At 51.1% G+C, this 22,470-nt stretch overlaps 4 protein-coding genes across 4 annotated transcripts; 2 read left to right on the forward strand and 2 right to left on the reverse strand.

Moving 5' to 3' along the window:
* Positions 1-406: 406 nt before the first annotated feature.
* VIP1 (Inositol hexakisphosphate and diphosphoinositol-pentakisphosphate kinase) lies at positions 407-5,213 on the forward strand (the record flags this gene model as incomplete). Its single annotated transcript, XM_014692809.1, has 4 exons — positions 407-1,406; positions 1,473-1,619; positions 1,765-1,786; positions 1,892-5,213. The coding sequence occupies 4 exons, from the start codon at positions 407-409 to the stop codon at positions 5,211-5,213; spliced, it is 4,491 nt and encodes a 1,496-aa protein (XP_014548295.1).
* Positions 5,214-12,239: 7,026 nt separating this feature from the next.
* MTARC1 (Mitochondrial amidoxime-reducing component 1) lies at positions 12,240-13,363 on the reverse strand (the record flags this gene model as incomplete). Its single annotated transcript, XM_014692808.1, has 2 exons — positions 12,240-13,268; positions 13,349-13,363. The coding sequence occupies 2 exons, from the start codon at positions 13,361-13,363 to the stop codon at positions 12,240-12,242; spliced, it is 1,044 nt and encodes a 347-aa protein (XP_014548294.1).
* Positions 13,364-14,126: 763 nt separating this feature from the next.
* Positions 14,127-15,080, reverse strand: fmdA (Formamidase; the record flags this gene model as incomplete). The annotated part of the gene is made up of 1 exon (XM_014692807.1): positions 14,127-15,080. One exon carries the CDS (start codon positions 15,078-15,080, stop codon positions 14,127-14,129), a length of 954 nt encoding a protein of 317 aa, XP_014548293.1.
* Positions 15,081-16,150: 1,070 nt separating this feature from the next.
* Positions 16,151-20,782, forward strand: atnG (ABC transporter atnG; the record flags this gene model as incomplete). Its single annotated transcript, XM_014692806.1, has 11 exons — positions 16,151-16,783; positions 16,839-17,118; positions 17,179-17,412; positions 17,469-18,202; positions 18,257-18,419; positions 18,503-18,856; positions 18,912-19,035; positions 19,085-19,156; positions 19,208-19,258; positions 19,325-19,389; positions 19,449-20,782. The coding sequence occupies 11 exons, from the start codon at positions 16,151-16,153 to the stop codon at positions 20,780-20,782; spliced, it is 4,044 nt and encodes a 1,347-aa protein (XP_014548292.1).
* Between the last annotated feature and the right edge of the window lie 1,688 nt (positions 20,783-22,470).

Genomic DNA, 22,470 nt, shown 5'->3' on the forward strand with positions numbered 1-22,470 from the left:
GGTTGACATTGAACGCTGGTACTCGAGTCAGTCTGGTGTGTGCAGTGTCAACATTGGACATTGAATTGACCAGACTCAATTGCAAGCATTAAGCGCCAGGGCAAAGCCAACTGAGCTCAGACCTTGGGCTCCGGACTCAATGTTCTGCATCAGTCTCCTATGCTCCAGAATTTCAGACGGCAAGTTACCTCAATGGTTGATGCCGTTGGGCAAATAGGTTTCCACCTCGTCTGTCCGGTCTCGCTCAGTTGCTACCTCCAACCACTAATAACTAGCTCAGGTCCGCGACCATCCGTTTGCCTCCATCTGGTCTGGCTGGCAACAAACTTTTTTTTGGTCTCAAGCGCTTCTATAATCAGAGAGCCCCAGTGCCACTGCCACTGCCACTGTCAATTGGCCCGCCGCCATGGAGCCTCCGGAGCAGAGCGTCTCTCTTGACGACCCGTCGTCTCCCAGATCCTCTATTTCCTCCACACAACGCGAGATTTGGCCAGGTCCCTCTGCCACAGCTAACCTTGGACAAGGTCACCAGCGTTGCCCATCAGGGCCATCACTACACAGCCAGCAGCAGGAGCTGCAGCATCAACACCAAGAACGCCGACCCACAGCCTCGCCTTCGCCTTCGCCTGCCGGTGCCCACTCTCACAAAATTTCGGCATCCTCCATAGCAGCCTCCAACGCCAGCAGGCAGAGCCGTTATGTTGACTCTGTCCCCTCCGAGACCAATGCTGAGCCCTTCTCCTTCCCTATTGCCTCGCAACCAACCCCGATTCCTGTAAAAGGTGCTCATTCTCCTTCCTGGCATTCTCGACCCCAATCCGGTATATCAGACGCCGGCAGCGACGTGCTCGTCTTTGGAGAGCCACACCCTTCGCCAACACATTCCGACATCTTGCGGATCCGCGCTGGGCTCAACGCAGAGAACGCTGCTCACGTGTGGTTGCCGGAACCCTCCTTGACGGCGCGGTCTTCCCTGTCCGACTTGCAGTCCAGGCGCCTGTCCAGTACTTCGATATACTCTCTTGCTTCCGCGAGGGGCATCATCAACTACTCTTCTTCGGCCCACGGTTCTGATTCAGGAACACTGTCGCGGTCGGTTTCTGGCCTCATGTCGTCAAGCAAAGGAGCATCTGCCGGCACACCGCCAGAGCCTGGTCTGTCCACTGCGGCCGCTGCAACGTCGTCTCCAAATGGATCCAACCCCAACGGCCAGCACAACCTCGCCACGAGAGATGCTACCTCGCAACCCCTCGATTTGATGAGAAGAAACCAGCGAACCGACTCCAATATGCGAGCCCAACCCGATAGATCTCGTAGCAGAGCCAAGAGGCGTTTCAGTGGGAGCACCGCAACTAGCACCCATAGCCAAGGAAGCGACCGTGGTGCGCACCGTGAAAAGGAAGAGGGTAATGCAAAATCAAAATAATAACAAAACTGTTCACCTCACCTGCATGCTGCTGACACATTATTAGCAAAACCTGCCCCTTGGGGCACAATCGGTATTTGTGCCTTGGATATCAAAGCAAGAAGCAAACCTAGCAGAAACATTCTCAACCGTCTTATTGCGAATCGGGATTTCGATGTCGTCGTATTTGGTGACAAGGTTATTCTCGACGAAGGTGTGTGTGTAACTTTTTTATGTATAACTTTTCATTCCCTTTCCTTTTCAATGCTTTTTCTTATGGGAATAAGTAAAAACATATTCCACCAACTTACCTCGGGTGGTTGAGAAAGAAAATAAAGGCTAACTTCGTTTTGTTCCAGAGGTTGAGAATTGGCCCATGTGGTATGCCGCCCCTTGCCCCTCGTCGGTGAACACAAAGAGCATAGTAGCCTAGATTCCCACGTACAAGGGTTCAGAAGTAACACACTTTGCTAACACCTCACCCAGTGACTATTTAATTTCTTTCTACTCCGACGGATTCCCACTTGAAAAGGCCATCGCATATGTCAAGGCACGAAAACCATTTTGCGTCAACGATGTGCCTATGCAAAAGGTTCTATGGGACCGGCGTGTCTGCCTCCGCCTTCTCGACATAATCCAAGTTCGCACGCCAAAACGGTTGGAAGTGAATCGTGATGGTGGCCCGCAAGTCTTGACACCAGAAATGGTGAAGCACATCAAAGACATTTCTGGCATAACCATAGAGCCCGCAGACGCTACGACAGCGATCCGGCCGTCAAAGGTTGAGCTACTTGACGATGGCGATACGCTGAGTGTGGACGGTCGTGTCTTGAAAAAGCCTTTTGTCGAGAAGCCGACCAGCGGTGAAGACCATAACATTATCATTTACTTCGCGAAAAGTTCCGGGGGCGGCGCCAGAAAATTGTTTCGAAAGATTGGCAACAAAAGCTCAGACTATGTTGCGGATCTCACGATACCTAGGGCAATCACTGAGCCAGAAGGGAGTTTCGTATACGAGAGCTTTATGCAAGTAGACAATGCCGAGGATGTGAAGGCATACACTGTTGGGCCCAACTATTGCCATGCAGAAACTCGCAAGTCTCCGGTAGTAGATGGCATCGTCAGGCGAAACACTCATGGCAAGGAGTTGCGCTACGTGACTAGTCTCAGTAACGAGGAGAGAGATGTGGCAAGCCGAATCTCAACGACATTTGGACAGCGTGTCTGCGGGTTTGATCTGCTCAGGGCAATGGGAAAGAGCTACGTAATCGATGTCAACGGCTGGAGTTTTGTCAAGGACAATGACGATTACTACGAGCATTGTGCCAATATTCTCCGAGATCTCTTTGTCAAGGACAAGCTACGTCGAGGAGGGGCAACACCACCCTTGCCTTCTCCAGAAACAACAGACCTGGACCCGATGACCAAAATCGTACAGCAGGGCAGGGAGCGCGAACAACAGTCAGGGCCTGCGTCCTCATCCACGTCGAGATCTACAAGGGGACATGCAACAACGACGGAGCCTCAAAATGAAGATTCTGGCCAGAAACTCTCCGGCGAAACAACATCCCCTCGTCCCGAGAGCACTTTCAATTCAACCGTTCCAAGCACCTCCGCGAGTCCCCTTCTTCCGCCACCTTCAGAGATTGCCTTGCCCGGTAGTTCTACAGCTGCCTCATCTGTTCAGTCCGCACCTATATCTGCTCAACCAACGCAAGCACCAAGTGAAGAGACGCCAACCCAACCACCACCCCCGCCTAAGCATTCTTGGAAGTTGAAAGGAATGGTCTGTGTCATCCGACATGCTGACCGTACGCCAAAGCAAAAATATAAGTTCACGTTTCATACTGATCCATTTATTGCCCTTCTTAAAGGTCACCAGGAAGAAGTGCTCCTCATAGGGGAAGCTGCTTTGGCAAGCGTGATTCAGGCTGTCGACGTAGCGTATGAGGCTGGCATAGAGGACCGGGGGAAACTCAGGGCTCTTCGCAATGTACTAGTGAAAAAGGGCAGCTGGGCAGGCACAAAGGTGCAGATCAAGCCAATGTTCCGGAAAAAGAGGCTTGATGAAGTATCAACCTCTATCGAGGTGCCGGCGGTACTGGACATGGCCGAATCCCCCCCAGAAAGGAAAGGTAGGGCAGGGGAGTGTGATGGCAGTGAATGCACACCACGGTCTAGCTCCAAACGACATGATTCCCTTTCTGGTGTCACCATGTCCAAATTCACAGCTGCTGAGGAAAGCTTGGTCCTTGACAAACTTCAGCTTATTGTCAAGTGGGGTGGGGAGCCAACACACTCAGCACGATACCAAGCACAAGAGCTGGGGGAAAATATGCGCAATGACTTGATGCTCTTGAATAGGGATGTTTTTGACGAAATTCATGTCTTTAGCAGCTCCGAACGACGAGTGAGCGCAAGCGCTCAAATTTGGGCTTGCTCGTTCCTGGACCGAAACGACTTGCCTGAAGACTTCATCACTACGCGAAAGGATCTACTGGATGATTCAAATGCTGCCAAAGACGAAATGGACAAAGTAAAGAAGAAGTTGAAGGGCCTACTCCGCAAGGGCAACGAGCGTCCAGCCCAGTTTACCTGGCCCGAAAATATGCCTGAACCCTCCGAGGTCCAAACTCGGGTGGTTCAACTCATGAATTTCCACAGGCGTGTCATGCAATACAACTACGGCAAGTTGTACAATGGTGCGGCTTCGTCGCTCGGCGCCAATTCCAACGCAAGCTCAGAGAGGTTAAGCATGGAAGGTTCCTCGGCATCAATTTCGTCTCTCTCACATGCGAACGCTGTCAACGGTATCCAATCCCGATGGTGCAGCGGCGAGGACGCTGAGCTGTTCCGTGAACGATGGGATAAGCTGTTTTCTGAATTTTGCGATGGTGATAAGGTAGACCCTAGCAAAATTTCAGAGCTTTATGATACGATGAAATTCGACGCACTTCATAACCGACAATTCCTAGAATGGGTCTTCACGCCACCGAAAAGCATGTTGGAGGATGAGTACTCTCAAATGGAGGGAAAGCAGAAAGATATCGATGAGGCCAAAGCTTCCGAAGATGCAAAAGGTGAGAAGGGCCAGAACGGTAGCTTTGACGGTTCTGACAAGACAGACGCTGCAAATCGATCTGTCAAGAAGCTGTTCCGCAGACGATCGTTCCTAAACAGCCTCAGACACACGAATGATGAAGCTTTGCCCGAACAGTACTTCCGATTGTACAAAGGGGCCAATCAGACAGCCATGAAGTCCGATCCGCGCACCGAACCTTTGCAGGAATTATACAGATTAGCAAAGGTGTTATTTGACTTCATTTGTCCTCAGGAATACGGTATTTCCGACAGTGAGAAGCTCGAAATTGGATTGTTGACGTCTCTTCCACTTCTGAAGGAGATCGTTCAGGACTTGGAAGAGATGCAAGCATCTACCGATGCTAAGGCTTTCTTCTACTTCACCAAAGAATCCCACATCTACACCCTGCTCAACTCCATCATCGAGGGTGGCATCGAAACGAAAATTAACCGCAGCACGATTCCCGAGCTGGATTACCTGTCCCAAATCTGTTTTGAGCTTTACGAATCTGAGACCAAAGCACCAGCAGAGAGCGCGCTTGGCGATGAGTCGACATTTACGTACAGCATCCGTATCACGATCAGTCCTGGTTGCCACGTTTTCGATCCCCTGCACGTGCAGCTCGACAGCCGGCATTGCATTGGCTGCGCCCCGAGACGCAGCTTGACTCCACACATAGACTGGCTGCAAGTCATCAAGACACTTCGCGCCAAATTCAACCAGTAGGTGTCATCCTTTTCCTGCAACTCGTGTGTTGTCTGTCTGTCTGTCTGTCCGCTAGTTTGCTGATGACGGTCCTCTTTTCCCAGAGTTAAACTTCCCAAAACATTCCTAGCGGTGAATCTATCGGACGCTTTCACATTCGAGGAGCAAGAACGGCTAGCAAGTGACCATGAACTACTACAGATGAAATCTCTGCCACCAAAAGATTTGCTTTCTGGTAGTCCTGATTTGGGAACATAGAATACGACGTCAGTCAATGAGAAGGATACAGCTGAGCACAGCGGCGCGGCGCCTTGCCTGTGATGACAGGACAATACTTGTTTGGCAACTGCGAAAACCCAGGAGTGCCTCTGAGCGAGATTGTTTTATTGACGAGCATGTGCCGTGGACCTTGAATAGCGCTATTCACTGTACATGTGGCAGCTATTTGGATATACTCGACGAAGCGCATTTGAAGGAGTGCAGCAGTGGGGCACATATCATCGGCATGTCCGGTGATTTGTAGACTGGACGCAAAGACACAGACATGTTTCGCGATGCAGCATGCGGAGTGCATAAAAGGGATAGAATAGAACAAACGAGTGTGCAAACACAATTGTACAGGATAGCACAGCATACATAAACAGAGTCTTTCCTTGACGGGTACGGAGTACTCTGTACAACAAAACGCTGCATTCACATGCCTGAGAGGGCGATGGCTTTGGAGTACAAGATGTGAGGGTGTACTATTATTGTAAAGCAGCCGCTGTTGGGATGCTGGTAATTTCAACATTGACCCATGTTCGCCCACAATTCATGAACACGACCATGGGACAATCAGTTAGCCTAGACACAAGTCACAGAAAGAGTGCATGGGAGGAAACCCATACTACTCCTTGACCAGCAGTGCCCACTCGTATCATATTATATTGTACGGAGTACCGAGTACGCAAGGTAAGTACCTATAGTAGTTATGTGTTGAACACCAACGCCGCTGTGTGCGGATGCAGGTAGTGATGTTCAACAACGAAAAAAAAAAAAGATCATATGATCTAAATGTCCAACTCCCCCGGCTTGCTAGGTCTTGTTGAAATTTGTTAGAAACTTGCATAGGATAATAACTCGACTTACCCTGAAACCGAAAAAAAAACAGAATCAAACATCGCAAGCGTGTGACCCAAGATTACGCGTGCGTAGGTATGCCAAGACTCCGGTTCCCCAAATGTCCTTGGTCGTCGCTCAGGACTTCTGCATTGATTTAGGGAGAGCTGCAACAAGAAAGGTACCGTACGGCATTCATCGTGCGACAGAAGGGCGCATCATTACGTCCGCAGGGGTCTTGCAGCTAGAGGGGCCGCGTCTGCTGTGGGGATACAAGGTCTGACACCCTTGGCGGCGGAGAGGCGCATGGGGCAGAAACATTTCAAGGCATCCTGTACCCCGGCCGGCATGGACGAAAATAGCAGTTGGTTAGTTCTTGGCCGATTCGCGTCCCTCTTCTCCCTCGAAAAACTCTCGCGCGGAAGAGAAGGCCTCTTCCCGAGGTGGGTTCGTTTCGGTCGCTCCACGGTGAGCAGTCGCCCAACTTGGCTTATGGAATCAAACCACCCTGGCCCGGCCATGCCGTTTGACGTATTCCCATTGCATCAGATAAAAAAAGGTGGGATGATTCTCACCATGACGGCATAATCCGTGTGGAAATATCATTTACTAGATGTTCCCCGACTTCAGGAGCGGAGTGGCGGCACCGGGGCTTGGAAACACCCCATTCCTCTGTCATCTACCGAGTAGACACTTCGGCTGCCTCGCAATCAAGTCTCGACGAGTGTCTAGTTGCGAGGATCAACATCCCATCGTTATGCAGGGATCGTCCCGTCCCGAGATGTCGAAATGGGGAGACAAGTTTTGGCGGTCACAGCTGCATGAATAGAGCCGCCAGTATCGATGTATTCGGTTGTATTTCATAGGTTCAAGTTGGAATGCCATTCCTGGAGAGCCTGGTTTCGAAATTGCATTTTGTACCAGTGAGCATAAAGCACAAGACGGCCCAACGTCATGTTCTTGTCTCCGCGCCAGGGGTGCTTTGTTGTATGTATGTAGGATGTGCCCAAGTAGCGCCAACCTGAGCAGGAATGAGACACAAAGCAAACCGAGGGTACGTACGTATCCCTGTAGAAACATGGCAACCAGAGCATCTGGCCCCTGGGGCTGCTTGCGGCTTGCGATCGGCAACAGATCGGGGGACACTGTTGTCTTTGGAAAGTGAGGAATGACATGGACATTACATACATACATAACACCTACATACATATGTACGTACGTGGCTCGGCGGGCTGCTCAAATGGCTTGCCTCGCCTTGGCTGCATCCCGTGTCCACACGTCGGCTAAACACTTGCCAATATCCCCCTCCGTGGTTGATAGGTGCACCAGTATGAGTCAACATAGGCATACAATGCCATGCGTTTAGACGTCTCAGAACCTTGGGCGTCGTTTATGCTCACAGTACTCCGTACTGATGTAATCAGACCCGATCCTTGCTTTGCTGGTGTTGGGGCGCATTTGCCAACACTGGCATTCGTGGATGGTCTTATTAGTGCAACGGGGTAGAAGGGCAAAAGAAGTTCCATGGAACACAGGGCGCGTCCGTTTGGAGGCACCCCTGGTAAGACTCAAGAACTCCCAGAGAGGTTCATGTGTAAGACCAAAGCCGGGATTGTCACGCAGGTACAGGCACCGAGAGAGCCCAGCGCCGCACTGCACAGGGAAATGACATGGAGTAAAGGGGCAGGCTCCGAGATTGACAGGTCCCACAAACCACTGGTCCCCGTTTCCGCTCGATCGTCGTGCATAAATAGGCAAACCTTTTCAGGCCTCGGTAAGCATTTAAAGTTTCAAACGGACTTGGGCGACGGCAGGGCAATTGGAGGACAAGGGCCTTCTCGGTGCTGGCTGTTGTCCAGAAGGAAACCAGAGGCTGAAAACGACGGGCAGAAATGCACATGTAACCATGCTGAGTCGGGTGAGGCACAGTAGAGAGTAATGTCAGTGGATTGCTGACAAGAGAGCGCCAGAGCACCAGCCTCTTCATGCGGAATGATGCAAAATGCAGGGCTACGGCAACGATTCGCCGCAAGTGGAAACGCAGCAACTAGGATGTGTCTGTGCCAAACGGTATATGCTGCCTCGAGTTGCCAAATCTCTACGTCTGCCCCTGGAGCAACTGTGACAGTGCTTGTGATATTGATTGACTCTTCTTGTAGCGTTGCTAGCAATGTTGCACGTCACTTGTCGCCGTTGTCGAAAGGAGGTGGCGAGCCAGATGATCAAAGGCCCAACCCCAGCAGAGTGCTGTCGTCAAGAATCAGGGCCAACAAAACGGCTCCGAGGTCTAGAAGGCTCTGTGATCAATCAGCGAGGAGAGCTTGAACAGGTTTTTCTCTTGCACCGCCGTAATTTTCGAGGTCGACCAAATGCCACCAGACCCGCAACGACTCGACGCGCTGTTGGTCTGCTTCTTTGCTGAACTGTCCATAGTCTCCAGATTTGGCTTTGACTTGTATTCCAAAATAGTCGTCAGGAGGAGAGGCCAGAGCCGAAGCATACACCCCCCATGGCCCATGGGCGAGTTAGTTTGAGGAGAGACAGGTCGCGCACGCACCGTCCATCCTGTCCGCTGCGGCGAGCCTCTTGCGATCAAATGCTAGGACGTGGCAGCCATCATGGCCCAGCTGCACCCTGCACCTTGCAGCACCATCCTAACATACCCTGCCACTACTGATTCCAACGCCGTGGCTCCGCCCTGTCCGTCCACCACCTTTGCAGTCAAGTAGTAGTACTACTAGGACTCCATGCCCGTACAGGGAGACTTGGGCTTGCATGGGCCGCGAGCACTGCTAGGCCGCATGACTGCAACGCGCTGCACCATCAAAGACCCGCTACCATGTCTCTGGAAGCACGCCAGTCCCGTTTCATCGATGACATTGACCGGGATTCCCACCGGACTAGCCCAAGGCGCCAGGGTTTTGGCTCGATTGTGTTTCCAGGTGTCTTGGGCGCCAGGGGACAAGGTTGACAGTTTATTGATTGGGCAACCATCACGGGCAGACTGGCTACCATGTGCTGCTCGACAATTTAGTGTTTAAACCGGCTCGAGGGTGGAAAGGGTGGATGGCACGGCGTCTTCGAGGCTCGGGTGCTGGGGATGGAGGAGTGAGGATTGACTCGAGAGTGACAAAGTGAGCAGGACTGACTACTACTAACTAGGTGTCGACGGTCTAGGCATGTACGCTGCCCAGCGGTTGTTGCCTCCTTCCCGGCATGGAACGACTCACACCTGCCTTGCTTCGCCTGCGCCGCCTGCCCTATTCTTGTTACTCTAGACTGACAGGAGCTTGGCCAGCTTGACCGGGAGTGTCTGGACTCTGGTTCATCCAAGCTGCCGTCCGGGTATGAACCTCGATCTCTTCTTTTCAACTCGGCACCCGTCACCATCGCCACATTGTACATTGTACAAACATCCCTGGCGCCCGCTTCGAGCAGTTTGGAACAAAACCTGACTTTGAGCAGCGCCATCTGTATCCGAAGTCTCCGTGGGCTCCGTTTGCTCCTTGGGTCCTCGTCGTCTGGGCGTTGTCTTGCAACCCTTCCCCGGGAGCTTGCCCTTGTTGTTGGAAATTCGGGCCTTTACAGAAATCCCCGAAGTTTCTCGTTTGAGACTCAAACAGGACCACAGCGTTACAACGTAGGCGTGTGCTTCCGCCGTCAACGGCCTTGTTTGGCGCATCGTTGAACCTGTCATCGTCAGGACTGGGCTTACACGGGGCTTGTTCAAGCGTCCTTCGCTTATGAGAGACCTCCACAGCCGTCTTCAGTCACCTTCTGGTATACTCGAGGGCAGTATATAAGGTCTGGTTCTTTCCCGCCATCTGTTGTCGGACTGCATCCCTCCAACTCGAATACTACCGATTCTCGAAGCTTTGCCTCTCGTCCCCATTGCGATCTCTTCTTCCTCGTCCGTATTTTCAACTTGAATAATCTCTCTGTCCCGTCTGTTAGCTTCCCATCGGCGCAACAAGCTTTGAGCACCCTTGTGTTGCTTGATCCTCAACTACAAACGAACGTGTGAAGCGTTTCATCACTTCCCATACATTCTGGTCACGCTTGCCCAAGGACAATCAGAAAACAACGACATTTTTCGGACAGTCATCACCAGCGTTGGTTGCCAAGCTCAATAACATTTGACGACGGGAACCCTATCAGCCAAATACAACAGACGCCATGGCAAACTCGTGTTCTCATTCTTTCAGCCTTATCAAGTGTGATACAACCTTGGTGCAATGGATTTGCAAATACTGTTGTTCAGGGCCACATTGGATGATCTTCGAGTGTGTTTACTGCAAGCTGCATGTGTGCAGAGCATGCACACAGGCGGCATAGAAGCCAATGGTCAAAGCTTGCACACCAGACCACACATAGCGCATAGGAGTCACGACCAACAGTCAAGTGTGCTCTATCCAGATACGCTAGGCTGTTCTGCGGTTTTTGTTCGGCTACGTCCTCTGTGTACCCGGAGCACTTTTCAACGGCGTTCGGCAATGAAGAGCATTCATCTTTCGTCTCTCCTCTTTTATCTCTCATCTTTTAAATAGAAATTTTCGTTTTACATTGTTTCATCCGCTGATAGCTCAGGCAAATACAGTGCCGCGCGGTATCACATGTGGGCATAAGAATACTACTTGAGAATTTGCTACCAATGATGGAATTTACTCGGTGTTTGGGGTTAGAATAGCATTTACGGCCCAGGCCAGGATATGAGACGCGAAGAAAATATAAATGATATTTTATGATATTGTGTGGCTTCCAAGCTGCAACGGAACATGTGTGCGATAAATGCAGTAATGATGAATGTGGAAACAGTCTTGCAGCGCTATCGAAGACTTTGATGATGTTTTGCTTTGCCGGTACATACATGATCAAGCCAATTGCTTCGTAAAATTTACAGTTCCTTCATGAGCATGCATATGTAGTTGTTGTCACAGAGCCGTCAGCCGTTTCTACTTGGATTCGGGCTACTGATCTGTGACACCTTATTGGAACTGTCAAATATGTTCTAGAAACACTTGAGTAACACATGCTCTACGTTTCTTGTCCCACGCACATACATGGTTTCACCGAGGAACACAATCCCATTCGACGGCAGCAAAGCACAAACGCCTGGTTCTTTCTCCGAGCAGTCTTCAAACGAAGGCATCGTGTAACTGGCGCGAGACCCGAGCCTATGCAGGATCCAAACAGCTGGGTGGCACAATGTGTGACACTGACCGTTGGTGGCTGTTGTCTGAGTCCCGCGTTTGAACGCCTTGTGGGCTCGACGTGGGCTCGACGTGGGCTCGACGTTGGAAATTAGACACAGTCTCTCTGGCCTCGGTTGGCTGAAGAGTCAAGTATTGTACGATACAAGCCTGGGGTGCGCCTTTCTGCATAAACTAGGTCATTGAAGCAGTAGTACTCTTGCATACAATTCATTCTGTTGTCTCCAACCTATGATGCTTTCGTTCTTTGTTTCTGTTTTATTCAATAGAAAATATCCCCATTATCAGCGTAGACCCACGAAGCTCGGTGAACAATACCATCCGTCTCCTGTCCTGGCGTACAAATCGATTGTAATGGGGTTTTTGGCCCCCCCCCTTCCCCCGAGGCTCTTCACTCCCCGGCGTCACACGTTGAAGCAAGTGAGACTTCGTTGTCTCTTGTTTTCCCTCTCTCAACGGCCCGGTGGAATTAATGTCATTGAAACAATGATCAGCACAGAATAAAGCGGGGGCGTGCGTGTAATGGGCGCAACAGGGGCTGCAACTGTTTCCGCTTGCGTGAGACAACTCGGATTGTGCAAGTTCAGCTTTTCTCACGAGAGGAGCAGACTGCATTCCCCAGGCCGGCGTACTCTCCACGACAACACTTTATTGCTCTAAATTCTGAGTGCCACTATTGTCGGCCTTTTCTTTTCCCTTTTTTGCAACCCCTCGCCCCATTCTAATTTTTTTTTTAGTTTTAGGACGTTTGATAGAACTGCGGCTGGGCACCCCGTGCTCGCAGGGGCCAGTCAAAAATAGGTCGTTCGTCGGCGCGTTTGGTGACGGTGATTTCGTCGCCTACGGCAAGGACCATGTTCTCTTGTCCTTCGTTCAGGAAGCCGTATTTTCCGAAGACGGGGTTGTATTTGGCACCTGTGTCTACCCGTCGGTCGGACATGAGCTTCTTGAGGACCGTGCCTCTCTCGCCCTCGGCTATTTTGCCGGTGTCGTAGTCCACGTTGAGGGACGGGCAGCGGTTACACATCTTGGTCAGGGTGAGGAACGGCTGGTCGTTGGCGGAGAGTTCGGCCCAGAAATCTTCGTCAAAGTCTGCTTCTCCGTCGACGACAATATTGGGTCGGAAGGCTGTGATTGCGACGTCGCTTGAGGGCATTCTGGCCTTGACGTTGGCAAGGGACTTTTCAGAGGCGACGAGAAAGGGGGCCAGGTCTGAGAAGGCAAGCCACGGCTTGTCCTTGGCGGGCCTCGATGTCCCAGCTACGTAGCCGGATATGGAGGATAGCCAACCTCTTTGCTGAGGTGGGCCGTCTGTTTGGGGAGCATAGGTTCCGAGGACTGGCCGCCTTCCGTCCCCGATATAGATCAATACGGCTTTGAATCCGAAGCAGGCCGTGAACCAGTCGTCGTAGCGGGCGCCCATTCGATACGCAGTGACCATGCTCAGGTGTAAGTCGACATCTACCGTCTCTAGATCAGATGTGTCGGGGCTCAGCGGGACCTCCAGGACCTCATTTTGCATCGGATGCGCAGCAACGACAGGGTCCTCGGGAGTCAGATACGAGACGTGAACGCTGTCGCCTACAATCTCCTGCTTGAACAAGCCGCACTGGTAAACCTTGTCAATTTGGACCTTGGTGAGCTTGGAAGGGTCTGTGTCGTCGGCGCGACAAATCATGAAGCGTCGGTCATACTGGACGCCCTGGGGGGTGAGACGGGCATCGTCGAGGCGAATTGGACGAAGGGCTTTGATAGGATAAACATATATCTGGAAGTGTTGTCAGCGGGTGACCGGGTGCGTGATGAGGCGGGAAAGCTCCATGGATGACGATGATGGACGGCACGTACCGATGTGACCTTCATTACTTTGCTGGTCTGTTTTCCCCGCTCCAAAGAAGAAATTATGACTGAGAGTTAAAAATAGTCACGGATAATGGGTTCATGTGGCGGCGCAAGTTTCCCGTGAAAAGTCGAGACAGAGATGGGTGCTGACGTTGACGAGGGCTTGCTCAAACAGATATACATATGAAGGGACCCTGAAAATCTGATCTGGCCAACGCCCTTCCTGTGATGGGATGTTTGGAGGCGGGCGCCACCATGACACCAAAACTCCGGGGTGCGCTAGTGTTTCCAGTTGATTAGTACGTCGATGCTTTTGCCTATTGGTTAGGATTCTTTTGGGCTCCCATGTCGATGCCCATCTGCATCTACATCAAGCATCATCAGCATCTGCATCTGCATCTGCATCTGCATCTGCATCTGCATCTGCATTCTGAGAGCCTCTGCTCGCGAACCAAATTCGCAGGGTCCAGGTTTTGTCGCTCTCGTTGGCCATATTAATAAGACCTGGATCCCACCCGATCGATGAGACTGGACTGCGACTCGGAACTAGTGCGTAGGCTGCAGTTTGGTCTCATAAGACGCACATGGTTGGGCATCTACTGTCTCGGTTGCATGGTTGCCAAAGGGAAAAACAAAAACGTGGTGCTGAGACCAACTCGACGAGCAGAAACAAAAAAGCAAAGTAGTATGTGTTCTGCATGCGAAGCTGGGCGGGCAGTAGAGTTTTGGGTCATAATACTTGGCTTTCTTGATTTGAGGCTTTGATGCAATACGGCAACTAGGTCTATTTCTCGCCCACGAAAATGCCGAGAGGAATACAGCACGCGACGGCATAGTGAGGCATATCGACGGCTTCCACAATCTTCAAGTCGCCAACCACCGAACACAGCATGTAGGCTTCTTCCCTGCTTAGGTCCTTCTCCGCACAAAGCCAATCAATGGCACCTCGGACACCTTTCTTGGTTGCCTCCAATAGATCGGCATCGATGCCAACAGCCGCATACTCTTGGCCGCGATTGCTGTTTGCGCGCGTCTTGGCCTCGGGCGAAGTCAAGTAATGCGGAGACTTGACCCAGGGCTTGTCCTTCTCAAGAGTAAGACGCAGGCGAGCCTTCATTGGGGTCTCGATGGCCGTGCCGCAGATCTCGCCGTCCCCCTGGGCAGCATGCCCGTCGCCACAGCTGAAGAGGGCGCCGGCAACTTGTACGGGGAGGTAGAGACTCGACCCCGTGGTGATGTGCTTGCAGTCGATGTTGCCTCCCCAGTTGTAGGGCGGAATCGTGCTCAACTCGCCGTCTTGCGCGGGCGCGAGGCCCATGACACCCAGGAAGGGCTGGGTAGGCACCCGGATCCCCTTCTTGAACTCGGCATAGCCCTCTGCGATGGTGCTCAAATCCCACACGTTGAGATGGGGCCCCGGAAACTCGTCGCTCAGCAGGCCAAAGCCGGGGAAGACGGCCGTCCAGCCGTACGGCGCGGGCGTCAGCTCGAGGATGTCGACGCGCAGCACATCGCCTGGCTCGGCGCCCTCGACTGCCACGGGGCCAAAGGCTGGGTCTGTTTGGGAGGTGTCGAGGTCTCGGAGCTGGGCGGCAGTGGTGCCTGGGTGGATCAGATTGTTGAAGCCATCTTTGAGGTCGAAGTTGAGCTCGGCGCCTGACTCGACTGCAAGAACGGGGGGGATGTTTTTGGACCACTTGAAGTGGATGTTGGAGTGATTGATGTGCGCATGCGCCATTCTGACATGTGCAATGTTGTTCTTCTCTCGGCCAACAAGAGCCCAAGTCACAAATGTCGCCCAAGTTTGGGACTCGGCACGAAAAAAAATCCGCGAATTTAATTAAAAAGTGGATGCAGCCGTCGGGGGGAACGAAGTACACCACCATCACCACCACCACCCAACATAAAGTATGCAGCCCGATCTTGTTTGTAGTATATTCCGTAGTTACAACACCGCATTTGTACTACCTTGGTCACTCGTCGATGTTCCATCATGCCGCTGCTGGGGTTGAAAGAACCTTTGCTTCATCAAGACCCCACTTTTTTATTGGCCGCCTACGTTTCCTTCCCGCATTGGTGTTGAGGACGTCGACCAACAGCAACTTTGTCAGCCCTTGAGCAAGTTTGCAGAACCAACAGATGGAGATCAACTGCTGTTCTGCCTCTGTAAGCATGTATTCTGATGACTAGTGGAGAGCTGCGAGAGTCTGAGCGGTTGCAAGTTCGCTTTCTTGCCTCAAACACACAATCTAAACAGTCCTACCCAACTGTTCCTTCAAACCAATCAATCTTGCGTCTGGTCATTGACGGGTACCAATTGTTTTCTATTTGCCTCCTTATGGTCGAAGAGGATGGGACTCCATCAACATGCCTTTCGCAGACTCGGCTTTGCTAGTTGCGATGGCTCATTCGGGCCATTTGCAGCTGATTGCCCCGGCGGGCGCTTCGACTTCACGCTCTTGTTTGAACTGGTAGTTTTCGAGATAGTCCCCTCTGTCATCCTGCTCATGGTAGTGCCATTTCGACTTTTCCGACTTGTTGGTCAGCGACCCAGGGTTTCTGCCAGTTTTGGTCTCTATCTGAAGATGGTATGCGATCACCTGGCCTTGATTCTTCGATTCCCGCCGCAAGATCCCACAAGGAGCATTACATGAATACTAACTTCGTCCCCAGGCCCTTTGTTTTGTGCTTCTATTGCTCCAAATCTCTTTGCTCGTCAGTTGGAGAAACATTGGTGCCGTCGTCCCTGCCAGACGCGTCACGCTTGTCGCATCATGTCTGGGCGTACTTGATGCTGCGATTATCACCATGCTGACTTACCTGGAGCACCATCGATCCGTGAGACCATCAAGTATGCTTTGCGTCTATCTCTTGTTTTCGTCATTGTTTGACTCAATGCACTGTCGAACTCTCTGGTTGCTTCACAACGCCCAGCCCTTGGCAACTATCGTATCAGCATTGCTGGCAACAAAAGTCGCTTTGTTACTCCTAGAGTCCCAGAATAAGACTTCTATACTCAGCGGCAAAGGTGAGTCCCTGGGTCCTGAAGCTACCAGTGGAATCATCAGTAGGAGCCTTTTGTGGTGGCTCAATGATCTCTTCTTGACCGGCTACGGAACGACTCTATCGGTAGAAAAGCTGCACCTTTTAGACTTGGAGCTTCGCTCGGAGACTTTGTTGCACCGAATGCATCTTAACTGGCCGCGTTACAGAGACTCTGGGAAGCATGCACTGCTTCGCACCTTGCTCAGCTCTACAAAGGCTGCTTTGCTTGCTGGGGTTGTTCCAAGAATATGCTATTCTGCCTTCAAGATGTCGCAGCCGTTTCTAATCAACAGGGTTATCCGCCTTGTTCAAAACCAGGGAACTGAAGGAGCATATTCTCCCGAAGTAGGCTACGCACTCATCCCTGCGACGGTTTTCTTGTACCTTGGACTTGCTGTATGACTACTCTCATGGTCAAAATAGTGGCGCGGCATTAACATTTCTGTTCCAGATCGGCTACAGCTTCTCCCAGCAAAAGATATATCGAATGCTCACCGCAATTCGCGTCTCCCTTACGTCGTTCTTGTTGGATAATGCCACGGACCTAGAATCAGGGGCCAAAGAAAGTTCCGCTGTTCTGACATTGGTCACAACCGACGTAGGTGTCATCGAACGAGCTTTCGCACAGATCCATGAGCTTTGGGCAACTCCCATCGAACTTGGCCTGGCTCTTTGGTTTCTTGTCGTTCAAATGGGATGGGGCTCGGTTGGTCCTGCAATAGCGGTACTATGTATGATCCCCTGCCATATGGCCTTTTTCTCTTGTAATATAACTGACCGAATTATTGTAGTCTCATTCATAGGGACATTTCAACTGTCCAAGTTCATGGCACCTGCTGTCAAAGCCAACAATGAAGCCACCCAAAACAGAATCAGCAACACGAGTAGTGTTTTGGGATCAATGAAGGAAATAAAAATGCTCGGGTTGGTCGAACCGTGGCTTAGAGCCATTGTTAGGCTGCACGATATTCAGATGAAGAGGTCTATTTTCTTCCGCAAGCTGATTACTCTCATGAATTTGCTAGGTACCGACATTCACAGTCAAAATGGGATTTTTTTTTTTTGGCTAACAGCTGCGTAGGGAATACACCGTCCAGGTTTGCGCCCGTCTTGACCTTTGGCATCGCCCTTCTTTCCTTTGGGTCTAAGTCAGGCGAAAAGTTCACCGTGGCGAAAGCTTTCACTGCCATGAGCATCTTAGGTCTTGTCACGGGGCCACTTTCTTGGCTCATGTTTTCCTTGCCAACTTTGATAAGTTCTTTCGCGAGCTTCACTAGATTGCAGGACTTCATCATGACTTGCGAGGACAGTAGAGTACGTTACAGCGATGCTGTAATCCCAGGAGAGCTGAATGGCCCAAGCCCAGGCACTGGCTCCGGAGCTGTGGCACCATTCGGATTCTTGGGGGACGCGATCATCGCTGCCAAAGACGCTAGCATTATATTCAAGACTGATGACGAAGCTGTTTTGCGAGATATTAATCTTTCCATCCAACCCGGCTCGTTCACACTAGTGGCTGGCAAGGTCGGTTCTGGGAAGACTGTTCTCTTGAGGGGATTGCTTGGTCAATTACAAACAAAAGGCTATCTCAAAGTATACGGAGCTGGCGCTGCATATTGTGCCCAGACACCATGGCTTATGAATGCCACCGTGAGATCAAATATCTTAGGACAGTCGGCGATGGATAATGATTGGTATAAGACAGTGGTCTCTGCATGTGCACTCGATCGGGACTTGGCACAACTTCCTAACGGTGACATGTCCTTAATTGGGCCCAACGGACTTTCTTTAAGTGGCGGCCAGAAGCAACGCATAGTAAGATTCCCCCCTGCCGGAGACCCGTGCAAATCCGCATCTAATAAGTGGTAGTCGCTGGCTCGTGCATTATATTCAAGGAAACCGGTTGTGGTCATCGACGACGTCTTGAGCGGCCTGGACTGGATAACCCAGCGCCATGTGTATAATCGTGTCTTCGCACCAAAAGGGCTTCTCAGGGGAAGTAAAACCACTGTTATTCTTGCCACTCACGCTCGTAGGGCACCCCGATTCCCAAACCCAGATTTCTGGTTCTGAAATAATATACCGGGCAGGTTTTGCTGACGCACATGGCCGCAGTGCACCTAATTGACCGGCCAGATAGCGTTATCCTACTAGGGGATAAAGGCCCAGGCCAAGTAATACAGGGGCCATTGGACGAACTTAAGGCCTCTACGGGTATACAAGCTTTAATATCGTCCTCAAGAGAAGAAAGCTCAGCCCATGAAGATGAAATAGCTCAAAAAGGAACATTACTCAAAACGGCTCAGGGGCCTCCTCGACAAAAGGACGTTGACGGTAAAATCGACTCCAAAATACGGACATCTGGGGATATTTCGCTGTACTTGTACTATTTCAAGGCAATTGGCACGAGAAAATTGATGATACTCCTTATTAGCGAGGCAGCAAATGCGTTGACGAACATATTTCCAGGTATGAGTCGCAACCATGGAGTTTGCTCTAGTTACTAATGCCTCGCTGGAAACAGAGATTTGGCTCATGATTTGGACGACAGCCAACTTGAAGAACCCGAAAACAAGCAATGGTTGGTACTTTGGTATTTATACCCTTGCCGAGGTCGTAGGCCTGGTTTTATTCGGTTGGTCGATCTGGTAGGTGCCATTTGTTGCCCTCTTCATTGGTAGTAACTAATCGGGAGAGGTTTGTCATAATCAACGTAACAACATCGTCTGTTAAGAAGCTACACTTGGCCCTACTCAAAACCGTCATGAAGTATGTACCTTATTTCTTGACCCTGATTTGAGGTCACTAATGGAGCCTCAGTGCACCGTTGTCCTTCTTCGTTTCTACCGATGTAGGCGACTTGATAAACCGGTTGGTAACCCCTCCATTCCTCCTATGTATTATCTTGAGGAGATGAAGATTAACTGGGAAGCCCAGATTCAGCAAAGACCACGACATTATCAATCAGCGCCTGCCTCTTGGGTTATGGCTGAGCGTTAGCGGTACGAACTAGGCCTATACATTCAATGTTTGACATCCAACCGAAAACTAACCGTTCCAGGGGTCTTTTCGCTCCTTACATCCACAGCCATGGTGCTCTACGGCTCACAATATCTTGCCATAGCCTTGCCGCTTATTGTTCTTGTAGTGTACTGCATACAGGCATTCTACCTGAGAACATCTCGTCAATTGCGGCACCTGGATCTGGAGGCTACCGCCCCTCTGTATTCGCACTTGAAGGAAACTATTGATGGGATATCGACCATCCAAGCTTACGGGTGGGTGCCTGCCTTTGAAGAAACGTCACTAAGACTGCTCGATAACTCCCAGAAGCCTCATTATTTCCTCCTCGGGGCTCAATGCTGGCTTAAGCTTGTCTTGGAACTCTTTGTTGGAAGTCTCGCTGTTACTCTCATCACACTTGCAGTCATGGCCCCAGGAGGCACTAGTGCTGGAGCTATTGCGTTGGGATTAGTCAATGTCATTAGTCTGAGCTCAGCACTGGTTGAGCTTATATCACACTGGACAGGTCTTGAGGGTTCTCTGGGCGCGATAGAGAGGCTCAAGAGCTTTGAAGCAAATACACCACAGGAGGTGACGAGCCCACAGCCACGGCAACCGCCTGAGAAGTGGCCCTCTCGGGGGCTGGTGGAATTTGATAAAGTGACCGCGTCCTACTCTGCCAACAGCGGCAACGACCATTACCGAGCTCTCAATAGCGTCACGCTGTCGATACGCCAGGGGGAGAAAGTTGCGGTCTGCGGCAGGACAGGTAGTGGAAAGTCGACGCTGCTTCTCACCTTGTTCCGGCTGCTAGATCCAGACTCGGGCACGATTACGGTCGACGGAATAGACATTTCGAATATTCCGCAAAACGTCTTGCGGCCGCGCCTCATCGCGGTGCCACAGGAGCCGATGCTTTTCCCGGGGACACTTCGAACCAACATTTGCCCTGGTGGGAGAACGGATGAGATGGAGGCGGGCGAGTCTGACGAGCACATCATCTCTTGCTTGCGAAAAGTCGAACTCTGGGATAAAATAAGTGCAAAGGGGGGCCTCGACAGCGACGTGTCAGACCTGGGTCTCTCGCAGGGCCAAAAACAGCTCCTTTGCCTCGCTCGAGCGCTTATCCGCAAGGATATCAGCGCGGTGCTTGTGCTAGACGAGGCAATGAGTGCGGTTGATCGGGAGACTGAGGAGCTCATGGTCAAGGTGCTTGAAGAGGAATTTGCCCACCACACGGTCCTCTCTGTAGTACATCGACTGAACACGGTTCTCAAGTATGATCAGGTAGTGGTATTGGATGGCGGGACGGTTGCCGAGGTCGGTAAGCCAGAGACTCTTTTGCAGGACCAGAATGGCCGATTTCGAGCGCTGTGGGACGGACAGCATTGAACAGGGACAACTGGGCGATTCAACTCGAGTTTTCGTGCCGGATACCGGCAGCTTCAAGACGGCCTGTTTCGTTATGTCATTTGGGACGCATAGTGAGTAGTATTGACACCCTGGTGGCGTAGAGCTTTTTGTCATTGAACGTGGAGATAGATAGTTGCCTTGGCTTGGCAACGACACCAGTACAAGCACTTTGCAGACAATTTCCTCCTTGTCTGTGGAAATTTCTGCTCCATCAACACCCGACTGCAACTAAACGCGGCCGGCATCCGAACTGTGGCGACGTCTTCCCACGCACTCCCCGCAACAATTTCTGGCTGCGATAAACGTCCATTCATACAACTGTGACTAGATTATGCAGTATTAGTAGACGTTTGTCCATTATTTGCAAGGCGCCCATCACTCGCAGCTCGTCTTTGCACCACCGGCATTAATTAGCCCTCTCTGTGCTTACAAGAAGCGGGATGCATCCCAATTACGCTGGCTGAAGAAACGAACATATTGATATAACTACTACTAGCTACAGTATTGGTGTTGCCATCTCATGGAATGACTTACAATAGAACTCAGAGAACCGGGGCAGCGACTTACTCGCCAGCGACCAAGCTAATAAACAGGATAGCAAGACATTCATGGCATGTAAAGAAAATAGGTGAAGTCTCTAGTTGGCGACGCCATCGGCCATGTTCTCTTTCTGGCCAGAGAGGAAGGCCTCGGCCTCAGCAGAGTCGGTCAACACGCTGCTGTGCTGCATTCTCAATGTGTAAACAGCCAAGGCAAAGAATTAAGGGCATGGGGTCTCAGGATAAGTCGAGAGTCCCCGACTAGCATGTGGTGAAAATTGTCTAGTGTGTGTCCCAAGAAGCAAGTGTATGTAAATAAGCAGCCAAACGCAGTCATCCCGTGGCCCAATTCAACAGCGATACAGTCAAGAATCAGGCGGCAGATATATGGCCACGCTGGAACTATTTCACCAGCTGCATTGTTTGGTACTGACGATTCTGCTCTCTCACCTGTGAGACAAATCGCCAACTCTCAGCTGTACCTTGTTTTGCTTCACAGAACTTGCTACGCAAAGCTATACACCCCGAGTATTACGCCAACACAGCAGTCAGCGAAGCGGCATGGTAGACATTTTCACCAAGAAACTCGACGGGCAGCTCCTGGACTCTGCTGACGCACAGAATCAGTGTGACCAATGGCTCAAATTTAGAATAAACATGCTTGCGACGTTTATCAATGTCTCGGTGGGATCGCTTGCGCTTTTTTCACTCTGGCGGCATGTCGCCGGGTCTTGTTGGGCTTTCTCTATCCAGAGCTTCAGAACTCAGTGGAACAATTTTGAGATTGGTCTTTCAGCTGAATGCTTTGAATATTGAGCTTCAAAGCGTACCATGTATTTCTCGTTCTGCTGAAACATGTCCGTCCTCGTTGCTAACCGGCATCATCATAGTTTCATCGAGTCTCGGAGTACTGCAACTTGCCACCAGAGGAGAGCTCTGCAACAGAGCAATGGTAACGGGGTCGCCGAATTCAAGTATATATAACTAGGTCAAACAGTAAAGGCAAGATGCATAGTCACGCAAGTCTCGTCTTCCACGGGAACGATCCAGAAAACGCATCATTTCTAAATTCAAAGATGATCCAAAAGCTCCGTCTCTTTCCGTCGTCGATGTTCTTGGTAAAATTTC

The sequence above is a fragment of the Metarhizium brunneum genome, chromosome 1 (genome assembly GCF_013426205.1).
Source record: "Metarhizium brunneum chromosome 1, complete sequence".
NCBI classification, from domain to species: domain Eukaryota; kingdom Fungi; phylum Ascomycota; class Sordariomycetes; order Hypocreales; family Clavicipitaceae; genus Metarhizium; species Metarhizium brunneum.